The 27,086-nt window shown below is 42.8% G+C and overlaps 1 protein-coding gene across 3 annotated transcripts in view; it reads right to left on the reverse strand.

Annotated features, from left to right (window-relative positions):
• LIMS1 (LIM zinc finger domain containing 1) overlaps positions 1 to 27,086 on the reverse strand; it is a 75,057-nt gene that overhangs the window by 26,631 nt on the left and 21,340 nt on the right. Inside the window, exon 1 of one of the 3 annotated variants that reach the window (XM_026855084.1) lies at positions 8,842 to 9,152. The exons of 1 other annotated variant lie outside the window; for it this stretch is intronic. In XM_026855084.1, the coding sequence (XP_026710885.1) occupies positions 8,842 to 8,948 (107 nt within the window). In that variant the 5' untranslated portion in view covers positions 8,949 to 9,152. Of the gene's footprint in view, positions 1 to 8,841; positions 9,153 to 27,086 lie in introns of those variants that run through there. One more of the 3 variants, XM_026855094.1, reaches the window with a different exon arrangement.

A 27,086-nucleotide genomic window follows, 5' to 3' on the forward strand; every position in this document is an offset into this window, starting at 1 on the left:
ATATGAGAAAGTGCAAAGTTTCTCATTGCTTGAATTAATTTCTTTTGGGCAAAAGTAGAATGTGGTAAAGAAAACATCTCCTCAGCTGTTGCTCTTTTCTCACACATATTAAATCATAATTATTAGTCACTCTAGGTTTTGCTTTCACATTTTTCTCTTCCCACATTCACTGCATCATCACCAAGCTCTAAAACCATCAGAGGATGGCAGACAGCTGAGCCATCTGCAGTTAACACTGTGAAATTAAATAATGGCCCTAATATTCAACAGCCGAAAGAGAATAACCAGAAGCAATTTATATTCCTAAGAGTCAAGTGTGAGTAATGCATTGACAAATAAGGCTAATACAAAATAGCATTACTTTCATAATTCATTATGATGAATTCATTAAGATTTTGGATAATACAAACTGAAGGTCTGCATCTTGTACTTTTTATTTATTAGCTATTCAATACTAGCAGCAGACATATCAAGTAATCATGAATGAATTTCAGTATCAGTCAGTACAAAGTAACACTTCCATGCATCTTCCAAACCAAAGGCTCTGGTAACTATTGCAAGGGGTTTTTTTAAAGTAATGGTTTCCACCCCAACAACTGACTAATCCTGAATGAGCAAAGCAGGAGTGAACAGTTATAGTATGTATTATAAGACTTGTGAGGGAAGATGTAAAAGTTACCCCTTGCAACAGCATATTGCTGGGATTCTCTGAAGGAGTGGTGCAGGTTATTTGCTTGGTAGAACAGAAGTGAAGGGAAAAGGGAAGACAATGGGATTTTGTGCTTGGGATCAGAGAGCTTCGAGCCCTGCCAAACCTCTTTCCTCTTTGCTATGTACCACGGAGAAGTGGGTGTAATTCGAGGATTAGCTCTAGAAAGGAATGTAGTTTAAAACTAAGCAATTACTTGTACACTTCAGGCAAAATTCATGACCTGCAACCTGGTAACTCCTGGAGCTATCCTGTCCTCAAGCTGCACTGCTACTGTGTCCTTTTAAATAAAGAAATAAAAATAAAAGGAGTAGCTTTTTTTAATGTATCAGAAATAATAGTGTATGCTTTAGTTTCTGAAGTCATTGAGGAGAAACGTACAAAACAATAACTGAAATGCCAAATGTGAAGCAAGCCAAACAGTTTTCAATGCAAACTTTCCATACCAGAACAAGAAGGGGACTAGCCAGAGCAGTTTTGAGTCATGACTCTGAGTGGGTAACATTTTTCCAATAGCTGCATAGAAACAGAGTTCAAAAGGCAGACTCAACGCTGTGTTAAGAACTTTATGATCTATGAAGAGCATGCATGGATTTAACATGCTGGAAAAGATAAACGCCATTTCACATCCGCTTCACCTTTGTCCATTCATTCCTTGTTGGAACAGCTTGAATCTTTCATTTAAAAAGGCAGAGCTAAGAAATGCTGCCAGATATTGCTAGCTGTGTCTGCCAATACATTACTTCCTTTGAGGCTCAGCTAATAGTTTTTAATTAATTTTCTTTTAGTTCTATCATGGCCATTAAAGGAGATAGAAAAAGCAGAAAAGCTACAGGGAAACATGTCACAAAAGTCACAAACCAAATTCCTCTTGTTGCACAGAAGGCTCCAGAAATTCATGAAGCTTCATCTCCCTTGATATATAAATGCATCACAAGACAACTTGTAATCTGCTGGAAAAGCTGAGCATTATCATCCAAAAACACTGCTTACAGATCATTATATATGAAACCAACATTTCAGAATGCTACCAGGAACTATCTAAGATCAGAACAAAGCTGGCCGATAGAAAGATGAAAACTGAACAATGCCTAAAGCTGCTATGACGAATCAAGCAGAGAAAAAATGAACATGCAACCGTGTGCACTAGAGTATCAGATAGTACACATGAAAACTCAGAGCGTCACTCCTCTTTGGGAAATGCCTCAAGATTCCTGGGTGCAAGGAGAAACCAGAGGAGTTAACCGAAGGAAAAAACACTGAATGTCACAAACTCTCTAGGAAATCCCTGAGCCACAGCTGGTGGCAAATTGGGATTACTACCAAGGGGAATCCCATAAAAGGCCCGTTGTCTCCTTCTACCTCCGTCCACAGGCATCAGCTTTTGGCCACCATCAGAAGCAACACAGTTGGCAAGCTAAAGCTGTTCCCATGTCTGGAGAGCATCATGTAAAAGGCTCACGGTCCTCCTGAGGACACCGTGTCTGTTAGCTTTGCATTTCCTAGAACAGCTCAGAGACCACAGGAAAACAAAATAAACAGAAAGGGAACCCAAACTTACAGCCTTTAAACTTTTTCTCCCAGATGCCTGCAAGTTGGTAATTTTTATTAAGTGGTGACACTGACATAATTTAGTTTTTCTCTCCTCTGCAGAATACTTCTGTGTGTAAATTCACTTCAGGGTGACAGACTGCATTTAAAGGAAAGCTTAATTATAATGAAGAATAGTGAGCAATCACAGTACATTTTCTGTAGAGAGAACCTCTGATTAGGTGTTATCAAAACACATGAAAACAAGAGTGAAAAAAGAAACCTACAACTTATCTTTAGCCACCTAATCCTGTAGGAAAGAGCAATGAAAGTCCTAATTGTTATAATTACTGAAGATTAATGATTTACTAAAATCATAGATTATTACGAGGCAAGTGTAAGAGGAACAGTAGTAATTGCTTGTGTTTCTGTTACACAAGCCGTTACCTCCGGTCATTTGGAGTCACCGGAGGTGATAGTCGGGGTGAGCAAGTCAAATAAAATTGCTTAGGAGTTGTTATGCAATGCAGGAGACAAGGGGTGAGAGAGAAGGCAAGAAAAAAAAAGGGTGTGTTCCTCATGAGTTATTTTAACCCCTAGAGCAATGAAAAGTACAGCACAAATGAAAAGTAAACCCTCTAGTCATTTGGATGCCTCCAACTAAGGCTCAACACAAATTCTAAGTATCGCAATATTAACATATAACCATGAAGCATATTTTTGCTGGCTGGAGGTTATTATAATTAATAATTCAGTGTTAAGTTTACATGGACAAATCCTCTCTTCAATTAGAGCAGCTAGCAGATGAGCCAAAGTGTTTTTTAATCAAGAGTTCCCAAGCATCTAATTCAAATGTGAATTTCTAGGTCCCTACTTTCTACTATTCCAGCAGTTTCTAAAACAAATTAAAAACTATTTTTTTTGTGGCTTAACATTTATTTTCAAGCTCTTCCTAGTTTAAGCAATTAGTCTCTTTTTTTTACCAATGTATTGAATAACTAACTACTGCTTTACCTGCTGACACTGGCACTGTGAGCAAGTGAAACATCTGCTTACACAAAGCAGCTATATAAATATTAACAACTGTGATGCTATTAAGAAATGTTAACAGTGGAAATCAAATTTTACAACGCTTTCAGGAGCAGACAGATCTTTTCTTTCTGCTTTCCCCTGTCCTCAGTACCCTAATGGATCTAAAAGCTCAACAGGGTCCCCAGTTCCTCTGACAGTCCCCAACCAGCATTTTCTTCTCTCCCTCCTAGGAAGTACAGGAGGTCTTCAGGGAGGATGTGCGGCTGGAAACAGCTGCACACCTTGGGTGGCTGCTACACATGGGTTTCTGATGGCAGGATGAGGTGATCTGTGACCTCGTACAACTTCTGAATGCTGGATCTCATAAGGGAGGCACCTAGCCCTACCACACTGCTGATGTTTGTGGGATTTTACTCATTTGTTTCTTTTTATACTCACCTACAAGCTTTGCTATGCAGAGCCTATCCCCCCAAGGCTCAGTGGCGTGTAAGAATGTGCTTATGTCTCCTATTTCATCTGCGACAGATCCTTTGTGCATGAAATTTTGGGGCACATCCACATGCCTCCCAGCCTGAAGTCAGTGTGCAGAGGCAGGTGGGAGCCTCAACAGACCCAGAAGATTGCCTGCACCTACTCACACAGATGTACCCATCAGCGTCAGCAGCTGAGAGCAAAGCCAAGACAGATACTTTAAAGCTATTATTGTGGAAAACATCTATGGTGCTTTCTCCACAAGAGAATTGAGCAGAGAACTATCTGAGCAACTGATAGCCACTGGCTGAAGCTTGCCAATGATTATTTGTTGCAAATGTTGAAATTCACTGCTTGGTAAAAACTTGAGACTAACCTCTTCAAAATTTAATTGAATTTGAACCCATATGAACTTAGAAAAGAGTGCTATGGATAGCAGCGATCAAATTCACCTTAAGTTTAATTGTCAAAAAAAAAAAAACCCTGCCCCTACTTTTCCCAGTTACTTGCACTGAGCTTTGGAAATGAATATTATGATACTTTTTAGAGAAATTATTTTATTTTTACAAAGGCCATGAGATGAGAAGGGGAAAGAGCAAAAATAGCAAGCATACTACTACTGTTAACTGGTTCCTAGTGATTAATGATAGATGTATGCATACAATTTCCTTTGCTGAGAAAAGCAAGAAAGAATAGCTCAGTATACAGTCATAATTTTTTACATGCCATTTCTGAGGACAAGGCAATACAAGATTTATCAGAGATGTCTTTTTTTTTTTTCCCACCTAACCAATACAGCTGGAAAAGAACAAATCTTCCCCTCCATTCTGAAAAGCAGATTTCTCAGGTTGTATTTAGTTCAATGACTGTTGCATCTGTTGCAGAGAGGGGAGAGGTGAAGGTGCCAGGCAGCCTCTGCACTTTGAGCTCTGCAGCTGGGGAGCACCCTGTGTGATTAAGGTGTATGCATTGGTGAGCCTCGCTCAAGCAGGGGAAGAGAGAACTGCATTCAGCTACTCCAGTGGAGGTCTAAACCAAGCACATTTTTTTACTGTGCAAGTTCAAGAAAAGGATGAGCTATCCAGACCACCTTTTACTTGAGTAGGCAAGTTCCAGCTTCCTATAAGGTCAGTAAAGCACCAGTGACATCGATAGCAGCAGGTTAAAAGGCTCCCAGAGAGGATATGGGGTTTGTTAAATGATACGTGGAGTGGGAGAGGTAGGAAGAGAAGCCACATTTCCCACCCCCATCAATGTGCTGTGCTGTCAGGACAAGGGCTGTGACTCTTTCCACCTCACCACAGCTGACTGGGTAACCTGGGCATGGGTTATGCCAGGAGGAGGTGGGGTGGAGGGGATGAGAGAGGTTCCCTGGGAAGGCAACTCACTCCATCATAGGATAGGCTTCTAAAAGTTGGGATGAGTCCTACCTTCCCACCCTGGTCCCAATCTCAGTTGAGCTTAGGGCTTGCTCTTTATGGCTACCAGTGGCTTCTCTTGAAATGCCCTCAACTGGATGGGCTCTGGTGGTCCTTCCCACCACCTCAGGTCCTCACTGCTGCCAGTGGGACACGTCAGCTGCTCAGCCACTGCACCGTACCACCTGCAGCACTGAGGCAGCTGGGGCAGATTTTGACCTGGTACCAAGCACCAGCCTGTAAACTGCATCAGGGCAGTGGGTGCAATGCAAGGTGCTAAACCCTGTTCACAGCAGGATGAGGAATCACATCGACTGGGTGGGCAAAACAAACAAAACCATGTGTGAAAGCTCTGCTGCTTGCAAATCAGGCCCTGCAGATAGCCACAGCTGCATGAGATGACTTCCCCTCAAAATGATGTGGTACCTACTTGTTAGAGCAAAAGGCATTTGGAGAGATTCTGTTAAGCTTAAACATTTATTTAGGAGCTACTGTAAACGGAAATCTGACAGGCCGCGAAACTTAATGGAAAGAACCAAAATATTTCTTATGGTCTTTCCTGCAAAAGACTGAGGGAAAAGTGTGTAGAGACAGACCCATCATAAACTGAATAGCACATCTGGGGGTCAAACCTCTGGGTGAAGTGACATCAGTGGACACAGATGCAGGAGCTAAAGCTTATCTTCCTGTTGTGGAGCTCAGAGTCCCATGGCACATGACCTATCATGAAGCTATGATAACACAGGAAACTATTTTTATACTGTAAATTATATTATTTATCATTAAATGATAAACATATGCTCTGTACATATTTAGGAGTTCCAGTACATTGTTTCACAGTGCCCTAATTATTTGTAATCTCAGGTGTTTTAAGTACACATGACACTGTTGTTCCCAAAAAAGAGGAAAGGCAGAATTTCAGCACCAGGCTCCCCCGAGCTGCTTTGCAGTGCTGACACTGCCAACACTTGACTAGGTCTTGAACGCAGCTTGTAGGCACACATGTCCCCATCCTACAGAGTAGCATCCAGTGCCTGCTGTGATGGCCAGACCCAGGAGCCACAATTACAGTGGTGCTTGCAGCAGCAGAGCAGAGGCAGTCTGAGACACCCTGCAGTAATAGTGAAGGGGTGGGAACAGCTGTCTGCTGCATTACTTACTGCTGGTTTGTGCCTCACCAGAGGAACACCCCAGCCTGGATTCCGGGAAACAGCTACCAAAGGAGACACAGACCCTAAAAAGGTCAGGAGAGAGAAATTTCACACTGGGGTAAGGTGTAAAAGGTTGCAAAATGAAAACTGGCAGATACCATGTATGACTTTAACAAAGGGTGATTATTATTTTTCTTAAATACAGAAATTCTCACAGCATTACCTTGAGGACATTGGCATCTTGAGTACGTTTTGGATTGGGATTAAAAAAATACGGTACTTGAACCAAGATAAGCAGCTTTCAGTGAACTGTTCCTCGAGGGCTGATACTATTTAACATATGTGGATTAATATGTATGTAAAACAAAATACAAAGGCACTAGAATAAAAAACTGGAGAGAGAAACTACAGGAGGGCATTACAAAGCCGTGGAGGATGGTATGCTATATTTAGTAGATATAAAACCTCTTGTCTTTCTTGTGGACTCTAGGTGCTCTGAAAGTATTTGCTAAGGACAGGCATCCTAGTGTCACTGGGGAGAGTACATGAAAAAAAATGAAAGGTTTCCAGTTTTAGAAAACAAAAGAACTTTCTCATTTTGTTTTGGGGTTTTTTTGTTCATTCTTCTTCTTTACCCTGTTGTTATGTCATTATTTTGTATCTAAAATGCCATAGCCTTTTGTCATGGAGAATGCAGTAAAAATTACAAATAAGGCTCTCTAGTAACATACTGAAATATCACAAAATGGGTTATGAAGGAGCAAGGTTTAGTTTGAATAAGAACCAGCTTAAGCTATTCACAAATATAAGAGAAGCTCTGTCTTTAGGTATGGGTTGTCCCTCCACTCTAGGAGCATCATTTGACCATGCTCTATTCACCTTCTTGTATCTCTAATACTCCACTCTGAGCTGATTCTTAAGTCCCCTGATTTGCTACTTCCTCCAACTTGGATTTTATCTCTCAAGACCGATCCATGTTTCACATATTTCTCGTCTTTAACCGGAAGAGGCTCAGGAAAGGATCAAAACACCTAGACATATACTGGTACAGACAACCCCTTCCCACCATCCAGCCCAAAAAGGGTCTCATTCCCATCCTGGACACGCATATAAATAAAAGAAACAGCAACACAACTGTAGAGAGCTAACACTAATTTTTATGTATATGCTTTAAAAAGCAGCTTTCCCTTCCCTAAAAAGATCTATTCTTCCTCATTGCTAGTTTTGTATAAAAGAAACTAAACATAAAAAGTCAAGAATCTCTGCACATCTCTTACTCTACTGAATCTGATTATTTTTCCATCTGTAGTCATATGAATAGAATATATACTGCTAATGCTATGAGAATCCATCTAGGAAATCAGAAATAATACTAGAAATGGATACCAAGCAAGTTAATATATTCCTAGAACTGATCTGGTATTTCTGATATCTCATAGCAAATAATCTCAGTAGGTTACAATCATCCATTTTGCCACAGTAATTTTTAATTAAGGTGCTTAGTTATAATAAAAGGAGAAATCCCCTAAATCTGAATACCCATCTTTTTGAAACTGCTAACTCGGGCAATTAAAGCACAGTAACAAAAATCCTTTAAATTACACAGCACTCCAATCCAATGCACAACCACCAACAATGAAAAATAATCTAAAAATACACCTAGAGAATAGACATTAGGAGATAGGAAGTACTTCCTCTCCACCAAGGCTTTTGTTAGCATTTACACAAGGATCCTTTTCCGAGGAGCTTTAAGAGGGAACAGACTGCTTTCACTCTGAGCATATTTACAAAAAAACCTTTTCATTTTTACTTTTTTTTTTTCCTTGGTGTCTGTTCTTACTCAGGTTACAAACAATTCTTTAATCTCCCTGCTCCAAACAGAGGCTTTTTGAAAACTCACAGTTATTCCTTCAAAAGCTGCATCAGGAAGATAAAACCCTGGACATTAAATGGTTTTCCAATTTTTGGTCACCCTTCCTGGGTAAGGTCAGGCTAAGTGGTCCTGCTGCATTCTTTTGTCTACAGCCCTTTCCACAACAAAGAACCCCCCATGAAGAAAGTCAGAGCCCAGGAGCTGCCCCAGCCCCTTCACAACAAAACCAGCCTGGTGGAGGGGCTGTACCAAGAGCCCCCGAGAAGCAGCACAACCCACAGCACCCGGGTGACCCAAAACTGACTTCAAACCAGACCAAGAAAAGTTGTCAGGCTAAGGAAAGTTATTTACTTGCAAGTGCTGGTTGTCAGAAGAGATCCAGAAGCAACCACTGGCTAATATTTGCCCTTCCCAGGAGCTAGGGAAGGGAGTCACACCATTGCCAAAACACACAAGGTCACCGTATGGCTCCTGTTATACCTGTTGCGGTTTTTTTTGGTTTTTTTTTCTGTAGTGCTTCGGGACTGCTTCTTGATGCATGTGTTTTGCAGTGACTTTCCAGAGCCATGTTTGCATTTTGCTTGCTAAAACCACCGAAGCAAGCAGGCTGCCAAGAAGGGCCTGGCACCCTGGCGGTACCCGTCAATTTGCACTCACCTCAACTTCTCTTCGTGTGACCCGGGCAGTCCCACGCTATCAGGACGATCCCGTCTCCTCCTGTACAGACCTGAGTGTGACAACTCTTTCAGCTGCAAAGCCGTCATATTTCTCTACCTGGAGGGTTGGGTTTTTTTAGGGGGGGAGTGGAGGGGGGGTATGTTTTGGCTTTGAGTTGGGTTTTTCCCCCCCTCCCCACTGCCTCTTCCAGATGTTGCTGCCGAGGAGCGTGCCTGCCAAGACGCCTGGAGAGAAGAGGCCAAGATGCCTGGAGAGAAGAGGCTCGGCGGCGTGTCGGCACACCTGCGCTCGCCCGAGCTACCAACCTCTGCAGGCAAGCAAGCAGACAGGCAGGGCAGGCGGGCGGCCGCTGCTCGGCTTCCTGTTTCTCATAGGTACACACCCTCCCGAAGGGCACCACATTTCCTTTATCACTGGATCACACCTAAGGGATGTCTGCGACCAGCTCACCGCCTTCCCTCCAGCTTTCTTCGAACTCTCGCTGCCCCGTGTACTGGGCAAAGCGTGCAGCTCTCCCAGCATCTGCTGCCATGAGCTAAAAATCTCCAGGGCTGAAATGAGCTATAATTTATGACAAAAAGAAAGGCATTAGAGCTTTGAAAATTCAGAGTTACTCAAGCATTTGAGCAAACTCTGACAGGGAGATTAATGCAGCAAAGTGTGCAGCAAAGTAACCTCAGTAACCAGCATTAAAATACTCTTTTCAGAAAGACAATAGCACTGTGCTTGTCAGAAATTGCTCTTCTCCACACATCTTGAAAATCAGAAGAAAACCACAGTGTATTTTTCTTCCTGCTCTCAGCTATCAAAACATAACCACCATAACTATTTGTCACATTTTGTAGTGATGGAGTGTCCTGTGTAATTGTAAAACAGGAATGAAAGTACTTACGGTTTCCTGTAAGACAGGAAGGTGACTAGCAGGGATTTTCAAGCTCTGCCTCTCATCTCATTTACTAATTTTTTACTGATAAAACTCTTCATTCAACTTAAAAGGAGGCTTCAAAAAAACTTACAACTTTTTGAAAAATTTTTACAGTTTCTTTTGACATTATCCTTGGCATATATAAACAAAAACTAAATTCTGAGTTTTTACTTCTATGTTGGGAGGTGGGAAAGGTGTGCTTTCTAAATGAACTTGCATTTAATAAAAGCCAAGAAATCTAACAATTTGCAAGGACTGTTTTGACTAGGATAGGAAACAAGTTCTATGTCGTATGAATTTCACAGATCATTATTAAAGTGTTTATTTTGTAGCAGAATACATATAAGACTATTTTTGAATGCTGGTAACAAAGGAGAGCATAACCTATGTAATACTGGGTACATCCCAAGATACCAATTTTGTCAGGATTACCAGACTGCACACAAGCACACTAATTTTATATAATGTGCTTCAGTCTGGAATGTCATCAACATGTAATAGAAAACATCACACAATGGAAAAATAACAGAAATTATTTTGGAAAAAAAATCAATAGATATGATAAACAGATAATGATTGGAGAAATTAAAAGTGATTTATATGATGTCAGAAGGTTGCACACACTTAAATGTCAACAAGAGCTATACATCTGAGCTCTTGTCCTCAGAAAATAAGAGTGAACGGTCACAATATTTGTCTAAACATGCTGCATTCCAGATTCAAATGAAGTATTTAAAATTGTTTCTCAATATGCAGTAGGATAAGCTTAAACATAATTAAATGCCAATTCCCTGCAGTCAGTCAGCAATTCGATGAAATGTTAATGCTTTACGAGTGGAGGTTAAGGGTGGCAGATGACAGATGCTCATGGCACAGCAGCTTTTATACATTAACAACATTTTTTACTGTGCTTTAAATATCAGTGTACCCATGATTTATCTTTGCCCAACAATTTTAGATAATAATAATCTAAAAAGTCAAGACAGAGTAGATTTTTTGCTTGAAGAAGCTCTTCGTAAACTAATGAAATTGAACTATTACCTACAAATTTGTTCATAAATTTTTATTCACTACCGTAGCAGTCTCTTCAGCATATACTGAATCCTTCTGTATTAATCATGACACAAGCCTATCAAAAATTAAAGGACAACTCCTTCACTCACTTTGCTGCAAATTGCACTAGTGTGCAGTAGCGTTAAAATTCATGTTTATCTGCATGAACAGCTGCTGTGCTTGGACAGCCTATGGGACAACAGCTTTTACTAAAAAGTACTTGGAAATCAGATCTGCACCAAACCAGTATTATTAAAACAAAATCAATGCCACCAGACAGAGCATGTAAATTGAAGGAATACAAGAAGTCCAGACACAAAAATGAGTTGTTTGTTATAAAGATCAAATCTACCTCAATATAAAGGAGGGGACAAGATCATTAGCTTTTTTAAATAGACCTGGGAGTCAGCTCCACAGCATCATTATTTCACAGGCTTCTTCAGCAAAATCCAACAGGAATCTAATTGATTCAGAAAATACCTTCTTGGAGTACTTGAGAACAAGCTAAAAGCTTTCTACAAGAAATCCAAACCAGACTCCTTTTCTGCCCTGTGGGATCCTCCACCAGTTCTCATGAGAGATGAGGTTTCAAATTTGAAATTACTCCAACAGCCAAACCTTAAATTCTGAGTATCAAATACATGTTGTAAGGGTGTTTCTGGAGAGATGTTGAAGAATGCAAATGCTATTTCTCCACTAACTTGCTTAAAGGTTGCCAGAAAGCAACTCAGATGGACCTCGCTCTGCAGAAAGAACTTTCCCAGTGAGTGCCTCCTGCTCTCCACACCCCCTTTTACCTTTCAGCCCCTATCTGCTGTTTATAATTCCTTTTTTGAAAGATTACATTCTTCTCATGTGGGACGGGGCCGCTTGGACCTTTCACATTCCGTCAGAATTTTTGAGGGCTGGCCAAGTTACCACAGTTTTCCTTATTGCCAGTAACACGCAGCCTTCTTTTATGTCCTGTACTTTGAAGGTTCACTCTTAATTTTCCAGTGCATGCCTCTTCACTCATGCAACCAACATTCCTCCTGCTCCCAGAGAAAGCTAACATTTCACTGCAATCTGATGGATAAACATGGTATTATCAGTATTTTACAAGAGTAAAATATTCACCTATGTCTGAGCAACAAAAGGCAGAACCTAGACAGAAACTATGCAGTCCTTCATTCATCCTATGCAATAAATAAAACTTTTTCTTATGTGGGACAAGGGTCATGCTTGAGCTTTCACTGCAATCCTACAAAGCATTTATCTTGATATAAGAGGCCTGAAGTGCACTCAAATTTGTGTGAAACTGCTGCTGTCCTGATAACTGTACATATTCAGCAGAATTTTGCAATTTAAAAATCTTCTAAAACAGACAGATTATGTCTGGTTACTTTTCACTATGTTCAAAAGGATGTGAACAGTAATCCATAATGCTGGAAACCATGTTGTTGAATTTAGGAATAACAAAAAATGCCAAGTACTTCAAATGCAGTACATTTCTTCATGAGTCTGTATTTACTGAAAATGCACGTTAACTATAAAAACCTGAAAAGTTTTAGCTCTCATTCCACACACAGAAGCCTTTACTGATATAATTGGTCTTTTTTGACTACAGTGGCACATTCTTGTTTTGTTTTTTTAAAACTCTGAAGAAATTACCAAATTTCAATTAAATTTAGTTGAAGATTTCCAAAGCAATAAAAAAAGCTGTTTCCAAGGCAGCATAAACAGACAAAAAAAAAAAAAGAATCAGAAGAGCGTTATAAGAACAGTATAGGAGTGCCCATAGCATGCACACAGTTAAATGGTGGCTGCAAGTGGGGCAGCATGTCTTTCCATCCCCCATTGCTCATCTATCTTATCTTGGAACTTGTCCAAGAGCATTCACTGGTTTTCTACTGTTTCTTGCAAGGTCTGGAAGAAAAACACACTTTAAAATCAAGGAAAAGGCTTGTTAGTCAGTGGAAATGCACAGGACTTGCTGGAGCAAGCAAAGGAAAGTGGCAATAACCCTTCCAGAACCCCTGAAGCGTGCAAATGATGCACCAACCACAAATGAAGCTTTAAACCTCTCTGAATTAGGCTGCTGAGGCAAGTCCCCATTGATGGCTTTGAGTGTCAAGGAATACCATACCATGCCTTGGGTCCCTGCTACAGCAGATGGTAATAAAAGGAAATGAGTAGAGAGAAATCAAGCCACAAATCTAAGGACGCGAACCTGGAAAAAAAGTTTCAAAGCTTCATAGGAGTGTAAACTGCTGATACAAGGAGTTAATTAATTAATTACACATTTCCTTCATCATCTAATGTGACTCCCAACATCTGTTTTGATGTTTCTTGCCCTGTTCCACTTTGCGATCAATCAATCCTGAAGCATGCATATTTAATCTGTGGATTGGGCTAAGTAGTAAAGCACCTGAACTACCCACGTGGACACTGCAAAGCAGCAGTATGGATTTATATCCATGCTCAAGCTGATCAACCACATTTGCTGCGATTTAATAGTAGCTGCTGCATTTTTTTAAACCTCTTCTATGGATGGACGTCCCTATCATACAATGTAAAGTAAAAAAACTACATGATGGTGTGCTCAATATCCTTCTCAGCAGTGACACACGGAACCCACCAAAGTCCTTTGGGATTTGAGGAGGTGAAGGGAAGGCAGGGGGGCTGCTGCAGGGAGCATGACGGCATCCCTCCTTGCTCTGGCACTACCAAAGGCATCTCTACCTCAAGTGGCCCATCAGGTTTTAGTGAGACAATGCAGAGGACCCTGCTCTCACTCCAACTAGTCTATTCCAATAATAATAATAATAATAATAATAATAATAATAATAATAATAATAATAATAATAATAATAATAATAATAATAATAATAATAATAATAATAATAATAATAATAATAATAATAATAATAATAAAGCACAGGAAAATCTTCTGACTACCCGAACGTGGAGCATAGTCTTTTAGCTGCCTCCTCCAAGTTCTCTGCACACGCTGCCCCATGAATTCCTAAAATTCAGAATTAAAAAAACAAAACCAAACCCCAAACAACTGCAAAAGACACATTTTTCTCGGACAAGTGGAATCCTTGATATTTTGGCTGAGCTTTACAATACCTCCCTCTACTGGGAGAATGCTGCCTTGTTTCTCAGTGACAGTGTTTCTCTCTACAGCCAGAGGGAGGTATGGATTAACTCACATTATGCTTTAATAATTCAGACTGGGATCAAACTGGGAGCAGAGAGGAATGACAGACCAGCGGCTGAAGATGGAGATTAGCATTGTAGCTAGAAATTTATGCTGTTAATCAGTGGATGATCAATGCATGAGTAGGTGTGCAAAGAAGAAACGATGTGACACAGCATGAATCAGTTTTGTCCTGCCATTTATAAATATACATCTTTTTAAAAGAGTGATAAACAAGCTGGCAAGCAGTTGAAGCTTTAAAACGGGTACAATTACTCATATGGACCCTGAACTCCATCTGACAGGCATGTTAAAAAAGGAAAAAAGAAAAAAAAGCCCACACCAAAAAGATGGGGGAAGGGAGGGTTTATAGCCAGCAAATTCAGAGTTTAGGTTAATCTTCATAGCCTAGAACATGTGGAAAAACACAGGTAAGGCACACAAGCAGTTCCTGATCTGCATTTCTAGATACAGGACCTTCCATTCAGAATAATATTTACTGTCTTGGAATTGAAATCCTCTTCCCAAAAGAGATTTTCAAACTGAGTCAGAAATACACTTTTTACATTTAAGCACTTTGTTTATGATGCATGAAGATCGTAAGTCTGGAAAGAAGACTGAAAAGTCTTATCTTTAAACTTGCACCCTATTACATTAGATATATCCAGAATGTTTACTGTAATGGGATAAAATACCTTTGGCAATGGGGGTAAAAGGCCCCTGGTACCAGCTGGCTTACTGGGTGATTAAAAGTTCCCCAGTAGCTTCTCTGAAAGACTGGGGAAGGCTCCAAGAAAAAAAAAAAAAAAAAAAAAAAAAAAAAAAAAAAAAAAACACAAAGAAAGAAGCTGAAAATGGATGGCAATTGAAGGAAACTGCCTGGAGAACTGCTGCCCCAGGTACTCTGAGGAATTACCTATTCTGATGGCTGAGCTTGTGCCCTGAAAGCCAGTGAGCCCTTTCAGGGCTGCAGAAAAGCTGTCTGAGCCGTTCCAGATGGGCAACTGCTGAGACCTGGTTTTGCTGAAGAGTCAGTGGGAGATCTCAAAACAGTCCCCAGACTGACTTTGCCTTTTCGCTGATGGAAAGGGAGTATTAGGAAGTCTTCGTTTTTCTCTAAAACTCACTCATCAGGGTTAAATAAATGCAAACAAAACCACAGCCTATAAACTGCTTCCTCTATTGACTGCCAAGCAATTACTCTCTTGCCCCCTTTCTTTTCCATCTCACAAAAAATTTTCAAATTACTAACACTACAAGTAGAAAAAGAAAATCCTCTCATCAAGGTTTTGCATTCTTCACACTGAAATGAAATTAAACTGCCAAGGAGAAAAGATGGCACATTCCCCTTGAGAAGGATGGAAGAAGTGCTGGTGACCCTGACAACGTGCAAATGCTTGAAGGCACCACCGCCTCCATGGCACACAACCAAATGTGATGGCCAAAGCAGTAGGTGATGCTACTTTATGGCTGCAAGTGCTGAGGTTTTAGAAGGACAACCCATCCCTGAGCTCCCAAGAGGGTACCGGAGCCTGTGAATGCTGCTGGCTATAAGAACGATTTGCTGCATGGTGAGAGATGGTCAATTTAGCAGCCCAGAAGCAGCAACGATCCTGGCTGTATGTCTGTGAACGTATCATACAGCCACCCCACATGGCCACTACTGCCCAGAAAACAAGGCAGGGGAAACACATTTCAAAAAAAAAGGGGAGAGGCAGTGGGCGCACAGAGAAAACACTTGTGATAGCACAGGAGACCAGATATACTGAAAAGTGGTCCTATACACTAACCAGCATTTCCAAGCAAGGTAGAAAGCAGTGGATGCCTAGAGATCATCGCGTTTAAAAGGTCAGAGACCAGTAGTATGATGGTTTCCAGTTTAAGAATTAATATACTCTCTAAAGCAGAATATACAAAGTAGCTCATGTGTCTAGAAAAATAAAGCTGCATACATGTAAACACTCAAGAAACACAGGCAAGGTGTAATTTTCAGCCATCCCCAAAAAAATCTTAATTTTTAAGCATATACATTTTGGTTTCAAAGTTATTAAAACTTGTAATCCATATCCATGCAGAAATATCCATACTGAGAAATTCACAGTGCAAAAGAAATGAAACTAATTCATAGTGAAACTTCAGAATAATGTAAAACAGAAATGCCACCACCCCTCCCCTTAACACTGTAAATATTACTTTTGGATTCAGCACAACAAATAAAAATACAGTCTCATGTGGATTTTTCATAATATTTTAGCACATGAAAAACATAGTTAAGATTCTTAAATTAGAACAAAAGCCTTAAACCAAAAAAACACAGCTGCCCTACCATAAAAGATATACTTTGCTGGAAAAGTGACTGACTTCTGAACATAAAGACTCCCTCAAATCGTATCAGCAGTGATACAATTTCTCTAACAGGTGGAACAAAACTATTCCTTCCACTGGAATTACACTTTTGGGTTCAATTACTCTATCACTGAAGTGGCTGAGGAAGAAGACACTTCTTCCTCAGCCACTGCCAAATATCTCATTGGTCAAAAAAACCCATCAGCAACTGGGTATTCATGATCAAACTGATCATGAATTCTCTGTTCTGGGAGGGGACAAAATAAGTGTCCCTAAAAACACTCCAGATAAGCAGTGGATAAAAAACTACTGGGAATGCCAGGACACTTCTACATATGTCAAGAACGATGAAGCACTTTGCTCAAAGCTCTGTTACCAGCACTGCTCTCTTTTAGTAGTAATAAAACCCAGCAAGCAAAACTATTATCCATCCTCTTCCTAACTCCATTTATGACCGTTCCCATGTGTGGCTCCTGCTCATAAGAATTTCCCTGCAAAGCACTAAAAGACCATACAATTCATTGCCAGGCTCTTGGCTTGGAAAGAAGCACAATGTGCAACAGGTAGGTGTGACAGTCAGACCCTCAGCCCAAGCAGTCGAGTGGACACTTACTGGCAGGGTGTAGCCTCAGTGGCAGCAGGTTCTCAATGAGCAGCATTTCCCATATATAGCTTTACATTGAATACTCACTCTTTTGCATGTTTTCCCTGTGGTTATCACTGGTAGTTGTGATAAAACAAAACAACAGCAAAAAAAGAAGTGACTTAGCAAACCACTTCCTTCTTTCACCCTGTAAAATTCTGATACTCTAAAGAGGGCAAATTCATCAAAGTTCACAGTTTGGCTCCATAAATTGTGTCAACGCCAATTCAAATTCTCCATCCCAAAACCACTAAGGAGAGACAAGGAAGCAAATCCTCCTCACTGCAGGAAAGGGCATAGCTTTAGCTATACCATCAGTATTTTTTAAATTACAGAAGTACAAAAACCTGGTAGAGGGAATAGCCAATAGCTGTAGATCCACTTCTTGGGATCACTGTGGTGTTTTCCTCTCACAAATTTCCTGATATTCCAGGGACTGAAGAAGATTCTGACAACTTCTGTCTCTCTTGAGGTACACCTTAACTTGTGGCTTTTTAAACTGTTATTCTGGGGACAAAGAGAAAAGGAATGGGCAAGAACTCTGTGCGCATAACCCCAGACATCTCAATGAGCATGACGGGGTCCCAGGTCCCTACTTGGGAAAAGCAACCCATAGAGTCACTGGTGAGCAGTGTACAGCCACGCAGGGCCATCCTACCTCACTGCAAGTACTTCTGTCAATGTCAAGGGGAGGAGGAAATCCCTCTCTTCCCACCTTCCCACCTACTGAGAAAGGAGGAATATATTCTGATTTTCTCCTTTTCTGAGTGAAGGCAGACAGTTTCATTCTCAATCTACTGGAAGACCGCTGCCATCTCTGACAACCCCAGCACAGGACAAGGACTAACTGGGAGGAGAAAACAATCACTACCTCCTAGAACAGGTTAGGATGATCAACCCGCACAACTGAAAACAAAAGCTGAGCCACATTCCTCTTGTGTGGACAGAGGCTCAAATTCAGTTTTCCTAAAGCCATCTGAATCCCTTGTGCACCTCTTCAAAGGCTCTAGGCAATCCTTTTCAGGTTAAAGCAGCAATATCCTCAAGATCAACAATGTGCGTCATCGTCCCCCACCACTTGCTACACAATCACAGCTATATCAAGTGAGCCTAAATCCTTACTCACCAGCAGTGACAGGGACAGAGAAACAAGGCCACAACCTGACCTCCACGGGGGACACGCAGGACATGTCTCCAGGCAGAACTTGTCCCCAGCTCTGCTCATACAGCAGTACACTCCCAGACATGTACAAGTGTCAATCTACCCATCAGCATTTTCCACTGCATGCTCTTAATAATGTGCCTTTTGGCCTGTTACTGGTTACAGAGAAAGATTATAAAGATACAGTTTTCATATATCATGCAATCCATTTAAAGGCAGCTTTCTTCCATGTAAATACTGGCTTGGACTGAGCAAGCCAAACAATTTTTAAAGGTTTAATATTTTTAATTGCAAATGTCTAACCCTCATAACGCTATTTTACCACTCATTGACACTAATTGTTATGAGCTATGCTTGTAGAGTTTATAAAGGTATTCAAGAAAATTTTTATTTTTTTATTAGTCACTCAGATTGGTATTTATTAATTTGTCTGTTTATGGATGGAGATAACTTAAAAGCAAACATCATGTGAAAACATGACTACTTGCCCTCCATGCTTTCAAGCTGTGAAACTGAGTAGGGCCACACCCAGTTCTACAGAAGCATTTAACCAAAAAACTGATGTGCTGTTTTCAGACACCACATTTGTTCTGGCATTTGACAATGACCCTAAAGGCAATGCAGAAAACTACTCTATTCAGATGTTTAAAACTGTACTTAGTGCACTGTAATATCCGCAACATTCAATGCATTTTGGTGAAGTCCGGTGCACAATACCTTGCCTTCTTACAATACTTTTGGCAGACAATGCACATGCATCTTATTAACCCTTTTCACCTGCTTTCCCCATATGCACTAAATAATGCTTCATTTTGCTTTTCCTTCTCCACTGTGGCATACTACATCCTGCTTCTTGCTCCTTCTATTTCTGTCTTCAGGCCACTTAACATTATCACCAACCCTTTGCTGTGGACAAATTAACAATGTAAGTTATCTTTCCAAGCTGCTGTTTCCCATACTGTCACACAGTGCTGCCTCATTTGAACTTCTTATCTCTTCCTGCAAAAAGGCCCTTCAAGTACAAAAACAGCAGCAAAGTTGTATTAAACTTATCACTGGACAGTTTCTAACTTAGAAGAAAGAATGCGCTACAGCTTGGTCTCTCAAAATAACATGGCAAATGTCAAGGTAAAAGCAGTTTGTTCTCAAGGATGAAGAAAATCACAATAAACCAGTTGCCATACAGAATGAAGAAAGGCCTCGCTTGGTATTGCAATTCGTGTTATTTCATATATTGCTCATATGCCAGCAGTTCCACTTTTACAGGAAGGCAAGGACAGTTTGTTGATTCATGATGACTAAAAGCTGCAAGACTTCAAGGAGAATGCCAATAAGTATCTGTTAAAAGGGAACTAGGAAAACAAGTATTAACTCTTCAATTAACACCTTTTAAAACAGGTTTGGGTCACTTACTAACCAGTTTGGCCTGGCTAAACTATGATTTTCAGTTTTGCTCACTTCACAGTAGTTGACTCTACTGTATCACCAACCCATTTTCCAAAAGGGCTGTGCTAGAAGAGAACTTGTGAACAAAATTACAGCCAAGGAGAGCAGGACAAGGCCAGCCCTATAGAGACCATGCTCACAAGCACAGCCAGATCATTGCGGTCTGCGGTCGCCTGGAGCAGGCGTTAGGGGAAGTGCAGCACAGAGGCACATCAACAGCTCTAGACAAAGTCCCATGGGCCAGCCAAGCCCATTAGCTTGGTCCTGGCGCCAGGGCTTCCAGCACCAGCAAAAGATGGGAGCAGCAGCCACAGCTCTGCAGTGATGATTAAGCTCCTGAGGTAGAGCAGAGGGGCTGGACCTGGGCTAGGCATGAAATTAGACCAGCACTGTCAAGCAAAGGTTGACTACAGGAGGGAACCATCTCTTCAGACCCACATTTCCCATAGTACTTTTCTTTGCTCCTGTAGCAGGCCACCATGAACAGGTGTCGGCAGCTACCCAGGGCTGCTCCAGGATGCTCAACTCTCTCCAGCTCCTGGCCAAGTCTGTGTCTTTCTCCCTGCTTCACACAACTTGGGTAGCCCTCTGCAAGGAGATCTTTGAGGTGCCCGCAATGCCAGGAGCTGGCAGAGAAGCCAGACAGTCACACCCTGCAGCTGTCTGCCTCACCACTCTGTGAGATCACCATTCTCGGAGCAAAACAAGCAGAAGGAAACACGTATGCATGCCTCAGCTGTTCCCGTTTGCTGAGGGTGTACACATGAGATGACTGAGCTGATCTAGGAGCTCACCACCACCACCAAAAGACCAAAGTCTAGTTCCTTCTCTCTCCTTCTGCTGCTCTTCCTTCCCCCACGACCACACTCCTTCCTCCCCTCACCTCCACCCCAGCCGCAAGAAGTAGCACACTCCTTTAAACCAACTCTTGCCCTCACAAGAGCCCTCTCCCAGCCAATGCAGCCTGGCAGATCAGCAGAAACCTGGGGTTTGGGGTGTGGGTTAGTGAATGCGACTGGTACAGGGAAAAGGACCAGTGAGCACCATACCCAGCACAAGGGATTAAGATGCAGAAAGCATCTCTCCAGCAAAATCGAGATGTTCCCTCAGTGTGGGTGTGCTGTGCTGGGATGACTGGCACGGGACTGGCCGGCACATCCCCTCCCGCTAGGTTTGCGGCAACAGGTAACTGCAGGCTAGAGAGGAGGGAGGGAAAACAGGGAGAAGGTGGGGTGGGGGGGGCAGCAAGGCCATGGCCACGAGTGCACTGGAATGGAAGGGAACTTTGTGAAAACTGTATTTATCACCTTTTTGGGATGTTGTGATCCCAGCCCTCTCAAGGTTTGCATTCACCTCTCCTGAGGTGATGAAATGGAATCTGTAAAGCACTTGTAAATAGAAGATGGCTCTCATACATTTCAAAAATCATCTGCGTGTGAACTCCATGCTTCACCCTGCAAAGACCAACTTAAAACCCTTGGCTCATGCTGTGGTGCAGAGATGGGCCACAGCTCTGAACCACCATTTCGCACCTCCCTTACTTTCCTTCTTCACACCAAATGCTCCCAGCAGCTTTGGCAGCTGCTGCCCTTGAAGCAATCCCCCACCAACAGCCCAAGAGCATTAACCTGCAGGAGGAACCCTGCCTGCTGCCACCCATGGGCCCAAGGGCCATGCCGAGGCCCCACGCTGGGGAGTGAGGACCCACAGGGGGAGCCGTCCCTGCTCTCATCAGCAGGCAGAGTGGGAGAGTTGCCATCCCTGCTCCATCAAGAGCCTCTTCACAACACTCCCTCTCTCCCAAAGGTGTGGCTGCCATCTGCCCTCACCACCCTCTTGACAGGCCCAACCTTGCCTGCCACTCTCCCCACACAGGGCCCCACATGTTGTAAAGGCGCAGCCTGTTCAGAAGGAAGGGGGTTGGGTGGGGTGGAAAGGCCCATGGGGTTTCCCTTGCAGTCCTTCCTTTCAGCATCATCAAACCTGCTGTTCCAAGCAGCTAATCGCAAGTCACCAAAGGCTAACAGCAAATTCACTGAAACCAAAGCTGGACCTCGAAATCAGCCTCAGGTCCAAGCAAGAAGTCAAAATTGCAGCCATTCAAATAAGGAAGAAATTTTCCACGATGAGGGTGGTGAGACACTACAACATTGGAAATTGCCCAGAGATAGATGCCCCATCCCTGGAACCATTCAAGGTCAAGTTGAATGGGGCTCTGAGCAACCTGATCAACTTGAAGATGTCCCTGCTCATTGCAGGGGGGTTGGACTAGATGACCTTGAAAGATCCCTTTCAACCTAAACTATTCTATGATAATATGAAAGCAATTATATAAAAAAAATCTGTTCTCAGCTGATGAGAGGACCAACAGTCATTTCTCTCCCCTTGAACTCTGCAGTATCTAAACGCAACTTTTTCAAAGGTGCTATTGCTGCACCTGGGACAGGCCTAGAGTGATGCTGTAGGATGAACAGCACTGCTTGGCTGAGGGTCTCTCGCCAAGGTGTGATTGGAAACATCAGCTCTACTGCAGACCTGCTCTCCATGCCAAGGGTCCTCTCCCAGTCCCAGTGGCATCTGCAGGCTGAGCGGCGCAGAGGCAGAGCACAGGGACTCGAATGAGAGGCACAAGCAGATGGCACACCTACTGCGCTGCCGGACTGGAGTCACAGTAGTTGATCGAATGAAGTATTTGATGTTAGGAGCTGTCAAAAGCTTCCTTCTCCTCTAACATACTTAGGAGTAACAGCAGAAAGGCAAGCTTTTTCTGTGTACTGTTCAAGTGTACTGCTGGAAGAAGTGAAAGCAGCATTTCTCTTGCTTAGCAGTTAAACAATGGAATCTGCTCCAAAAACAATACACACTACTGTGCTGGATTTGTGTGGTGGGCTTTTTGGTAGCAGGGGAGGGGGCTACAGTGGTGGTCCCCTGTGAGAAGCTTCTCCAAAGTTCCCCCAGCTCCATGTTGGACCAGCCTCTGGCCAAGGCCAAGCCAATTAGCAATGGCAGCTGTGCCTCTGATAGATAATGCATTTAAGAAAGGAAGCTTGAGGTTGCAGGGGTGGGGGACAACTCTGAGGACAAGAATGACACCAAGGTCAGTGGAAGGAAGGAGGAGGAAGGGGGGGAGGTGCACCAGAGCAGAGAGCACCCCTGTATCCTGTGGCAAGATGGTAGGGCCGCCCTCCCTGCCACCCATGGAGGTCACCGAAGGAGCAGTGGAGGACTGTGCGAAGGAGCAGCCACCACTGTTGTAATTCGGTGCTGAGATGGCTGCAACACATAGAAGTGACCCGACAGAGTATCTTGAGAAGAATGCGTCTTGTGGGGAGTGCTCACGCTAGTGAAAGTTTGTGGAGACTGTCTCCTGTGAGAGGGACGCCACGTGGAGCAGGACGAAGAATGCAGAAGAGTGCTTTCCCCCTCCTTGGAGGAAGAAGCCATGCGACTGACTGCAACCCCATCCCCTGCCCTTGAGCCACAGGAGGAGGAGGTCAAGATGTCGGGGACAAAGATGAGCCCAGGAAGAAGGGAGGGGTGAGGGGAGGTGTTTTTTAAGATAGGGTAAGGCTTCTCACTGTCCCATTCTGTCTGTTAAGTACTGTTATCTTAACATTTTGAATTAAAGTGACAGTCCTTTTTCTTCCCCTACTGAGCCTGTCTTTGCCTGTGACTGTTAATGGGTCAATGACCCCTCTCTGTCCTTACCTCTATTCCTGAGCCTTTAGAGTCTTTTTCTCCTTCCCTCATGCTGGGGTGAGAGAGCAGCCACATGGTGCTCAGTTTCCCTCTGGGCTCAAACCACAACTACTAACCAGTTACTTTTTGAATCCCAAAGACATTAATGTTCATGTAATTTGAGTCTGCCCATGGTCCTGGTTATTGTTATAATTTCATCTGCAGAGTCCAAAGCTGCACTGACCAAATCCTAACACCAGGATCCTCATGGCCAAAAAGGAAAGACACCATCCCTGCTATTTTCCCCAGCCTCTTGCTCTGCAGTTCCCATGACGGGGGAAGACAAACAGAAGGGCTACATATTGCCCAGCCTGGCTGGATGGTTCCTTGCAGTCTGCATCCTGACATGCAGGGAGACTCCCATGCAGACAGCACAGCCATGGGCACTTCTCATCCCAAACTGACACACACTCATTAAGGATATATCAAGGCATGGTTCTCATTTCAGGACCTCTGACTTCACTTCCCTATCCCCCATACCCATCTTCTTTCTGGCCAGAAGAGCACATGGAAAGAGGAAATGCTGTTTCAGAGAAAAAAAGTGATCCAAATTCCTGGGTAGTCATATTTCTCCTGTTTCCCTTACAGAGCCTACAGATGCATTAACTCACAAGCAAAATAGATTTGCCATCCATGGATGCAACCCTGTTCCTAGATTTCAAGTAAAGCAGCACACAGCAGCTAGCGGCTGCTGAACTCTTTCCAATCTTCTTCAAGTAGTTTGGCTTTAACAAGGCCTCTCTGTTACCCTCCTCTGGCAGGACAATGGTGCTCAGGCTTTTGCAGTAATGAATATACAGTCTCTTCAAAAAAATCTAGGTCAACCCTTTCCAAAATAAGATCTGTTTTTCTGTGCAAGCACATCATAAGGCATGCTGTCTTTTCAATACATCCTTCAAATGGCCCAGCCCACAACGGTTTGGATTCTCCTTCATGAGTACAACTTTCAGCGCCTCTCTCCATGAAATTTCAACTTCATTGTGGACCCTCACTCCAGCCTGCCAAGATCATTTTGAATTAATCTCCTCTGTCCATCAAGGTTCCTCCAAGTCAAGGACACCCGCAAACTTCAGAAATCAACTTTCAGCTCCAGCATCCAGGTCACTGATCAAGTTATTGAGTAAGTAGGAAAGGAGGAACTCCTGCAAGGTGCTGTCAGGAAGGTCCTGGTAGGGGCTCTGTGTCAAAACAAGAATTCTTGCCCAAATGCTTCTTTTCAAGCAGCTGCACACCTCCCTTCTGGTGATTTCCAAACTGCTATGTGCTTCTCTTGAACAAAGCCAACAGCAGTGAAACCTAGCACTGAGTCCAAATTAATACATCTTGCAAGGGGATGACGAAGGAACAGGAGGAAGTAGGAGCAGCACTTCTGTGAATGGTTAGGACAGCAACAAATCAAGGGAGCAAGAGAGGCGGGGTGGATACACCAAGGAAGAGAAGATGCAAGGCTTGTGCTCCATCAGAGTTAATTACCATGGCTCTAATTCTAGAGCCTCTTTCTCTTTTTTGCCTATGAAATTCTGTGCAAGACAGCATCAGCAGATACACCTTGTTTTTTCCCTCCCCTCTGTTCATGAGGCATGCTCATCTGTCAGAGCTGGAAAACAGGCTGCTTTGAAACAATCTGTTCTTAGAAATGCACATGGCTTTTTAATGCTGTACTACTCAGTAAGTGCTTATATATCGACTGTTAGTTGCATTCATGCCTTGCTAGGGCTCAGAGTTAGGCTGACTGAGCTTTAATTCTCCAGCAGCCTATTTTTGCCACCGTTCTCAAATATAAATACTGTGTTCACTCTTCTGCACATCTTCTGGGGCTTCTTACATGAGCTTTGAAAAAGCATCCCTAATGAGCATTACAGCAGTCTCTGAACCGCTCAGTACTACTGCTGGCACCATGTGCATAGTATTAAGCCAAAATTACAGAAACTGTACCACACTATGTTTAACGTTAAGAAAAACATTCTTCCTCAACATTATTACTGCCTATTATGATCTTTAAGGATTAAACAGGAACAGTGACAGCCAGGGGAAAATAAACAACATGCAAACTGGAAGGTTATGCCTGTGGAATGGTACAAAAGGCCTGAAAGACAAATCTCCCATGAGAAATTATTTACACATTTCAGCCTGGTTCTGGTTCTGTTCACTGCCAGTGTTTCATTAATGGTCTCCCTCATCCCCGGGGTTACATGAAAAGGGAAATGAGATAAAGCCCAATCCGTCATGCTTACAGCGCACCAGTGCTTTGAACAGCCGCACTCTGACTAACACCATTGGTAGCCGTCTTCCTACCAAACACGCTGGCAGCACACCAGGGATCTCCCTCCCAGGCACGCTGCCACAGACTTGGGGCCAGATGGCCACTGCTGGGCGCCCTGCCTCCGTCTGAGCCCCTGCCTCCCTCCTGTCTCACCTCCTTCCTTCTCGCTCCCCACTGTCTCACCCATCAGGAGTCAGGGATATAAATTATTCCTTTCCCCCTCTCCTCCCAGTGCTACCAACTAATTTTTGCTTGCCATTGTCTCACCAGGACACTGCAGGGGCTTGCCCTGCTCCCCAGCCTTTGCAAGATGACGGCAGCAGCTCAGCCTGTGAAGAAAGCCCACACACCCACAGCATCGGGGGACATTTACTTTGTCTTTGAATCTCAGAGCCACCTCAGGGTTCTCTGGCTGAAGGATCTGCCAAGATAATGCTCGTCTGGACTTGCTCACCCGATCAGGACTGGACCACAGAGCAGAAGAGAAATTTTGGGCATAAATGCTTGCCCCAACCTGAGTGAAAGTTCAGAAAAACCTACCTGCTGCACAGACTGGATTTCTTTCAAGAGTGATTCACTTGATGCCCAGATTAAGAAGCTGCACAGAATTACATTACCTGTGGCAATCCTCTGTGCAGCTATGAACTTCTAGGTTACTCATCGACTGTAGCCTTAACAAAAAAGCCATTAAAAAGGTTCACATTTAACAACACTGCTAGAGGAATAAATCTAGGCAGCAGCAGCAGCAGAGGGAAAAACAAGTTATTACATATCAGACCAGTGAAAATGAGCTCAGTGAAATAGCTTAATTGTTTGGAAGGGAAAATACAGTGAGTCACCCTTCAAAATTTCAAGTCTTCTCAATACAATCTCTCACAAGACTGCAAACTACTTTAAAGACTCAGAGACTGTGGGCTCTCTGATTGAAATATCCTACCTATGAATAACTGTTTTGATTACTGGACTTCAATCACATCATCAGCTGGTCCCTCATTTGAATAAATCTGTGTTTCAACATGAAACTGCCTTGAAGTTTTTTATTACATGCTGTTGGCATATTTGCATACTTCACAAGCATCAGAAATTACTACCACATATGTGTGGCACCGACAACTTCTGTGCTCACCATTCACCCTCCCACCTCACACACCATGCTGCTTTCCTCTCCTGTCCTTGTCCCACTCTATTCTGGGAGACTGAAAAAATGAAGAGTGCAAAGACTTCTATAAGAATTCATCTCCAAGCAGAGGGACTTTATAACCAACTGGATATACATGCAACATTTCCTTCTGAAGGCTGTAATAGCCTGAAGTACTTTTATTCATAGGACAGACCTTTCTAGTCCACATGTCTGTCTTGCATGTCAGTGCAGTAACCCTCAAGAACATCTCCACCCCTTCAGATCAACAGCACTCTGCTTATGCATCTGCAGGAATCATCCCAGCATCTCATCCAGCTCCCCTTCTG

This window comes from Athene cunicularia, assembly GCF_003259725.1.
Source record: "Athene cunicularia isolate RWA chromosome 1 unlocalized genomic scaffold, athCun1 chr1_part1, whole genome shotgun sequence".
Lineage (NCBI taxonomy): Eukaryota > Metazoa > Chordata > Aves > Strigiformes > Strigidae > Athene > Athene cunicularia.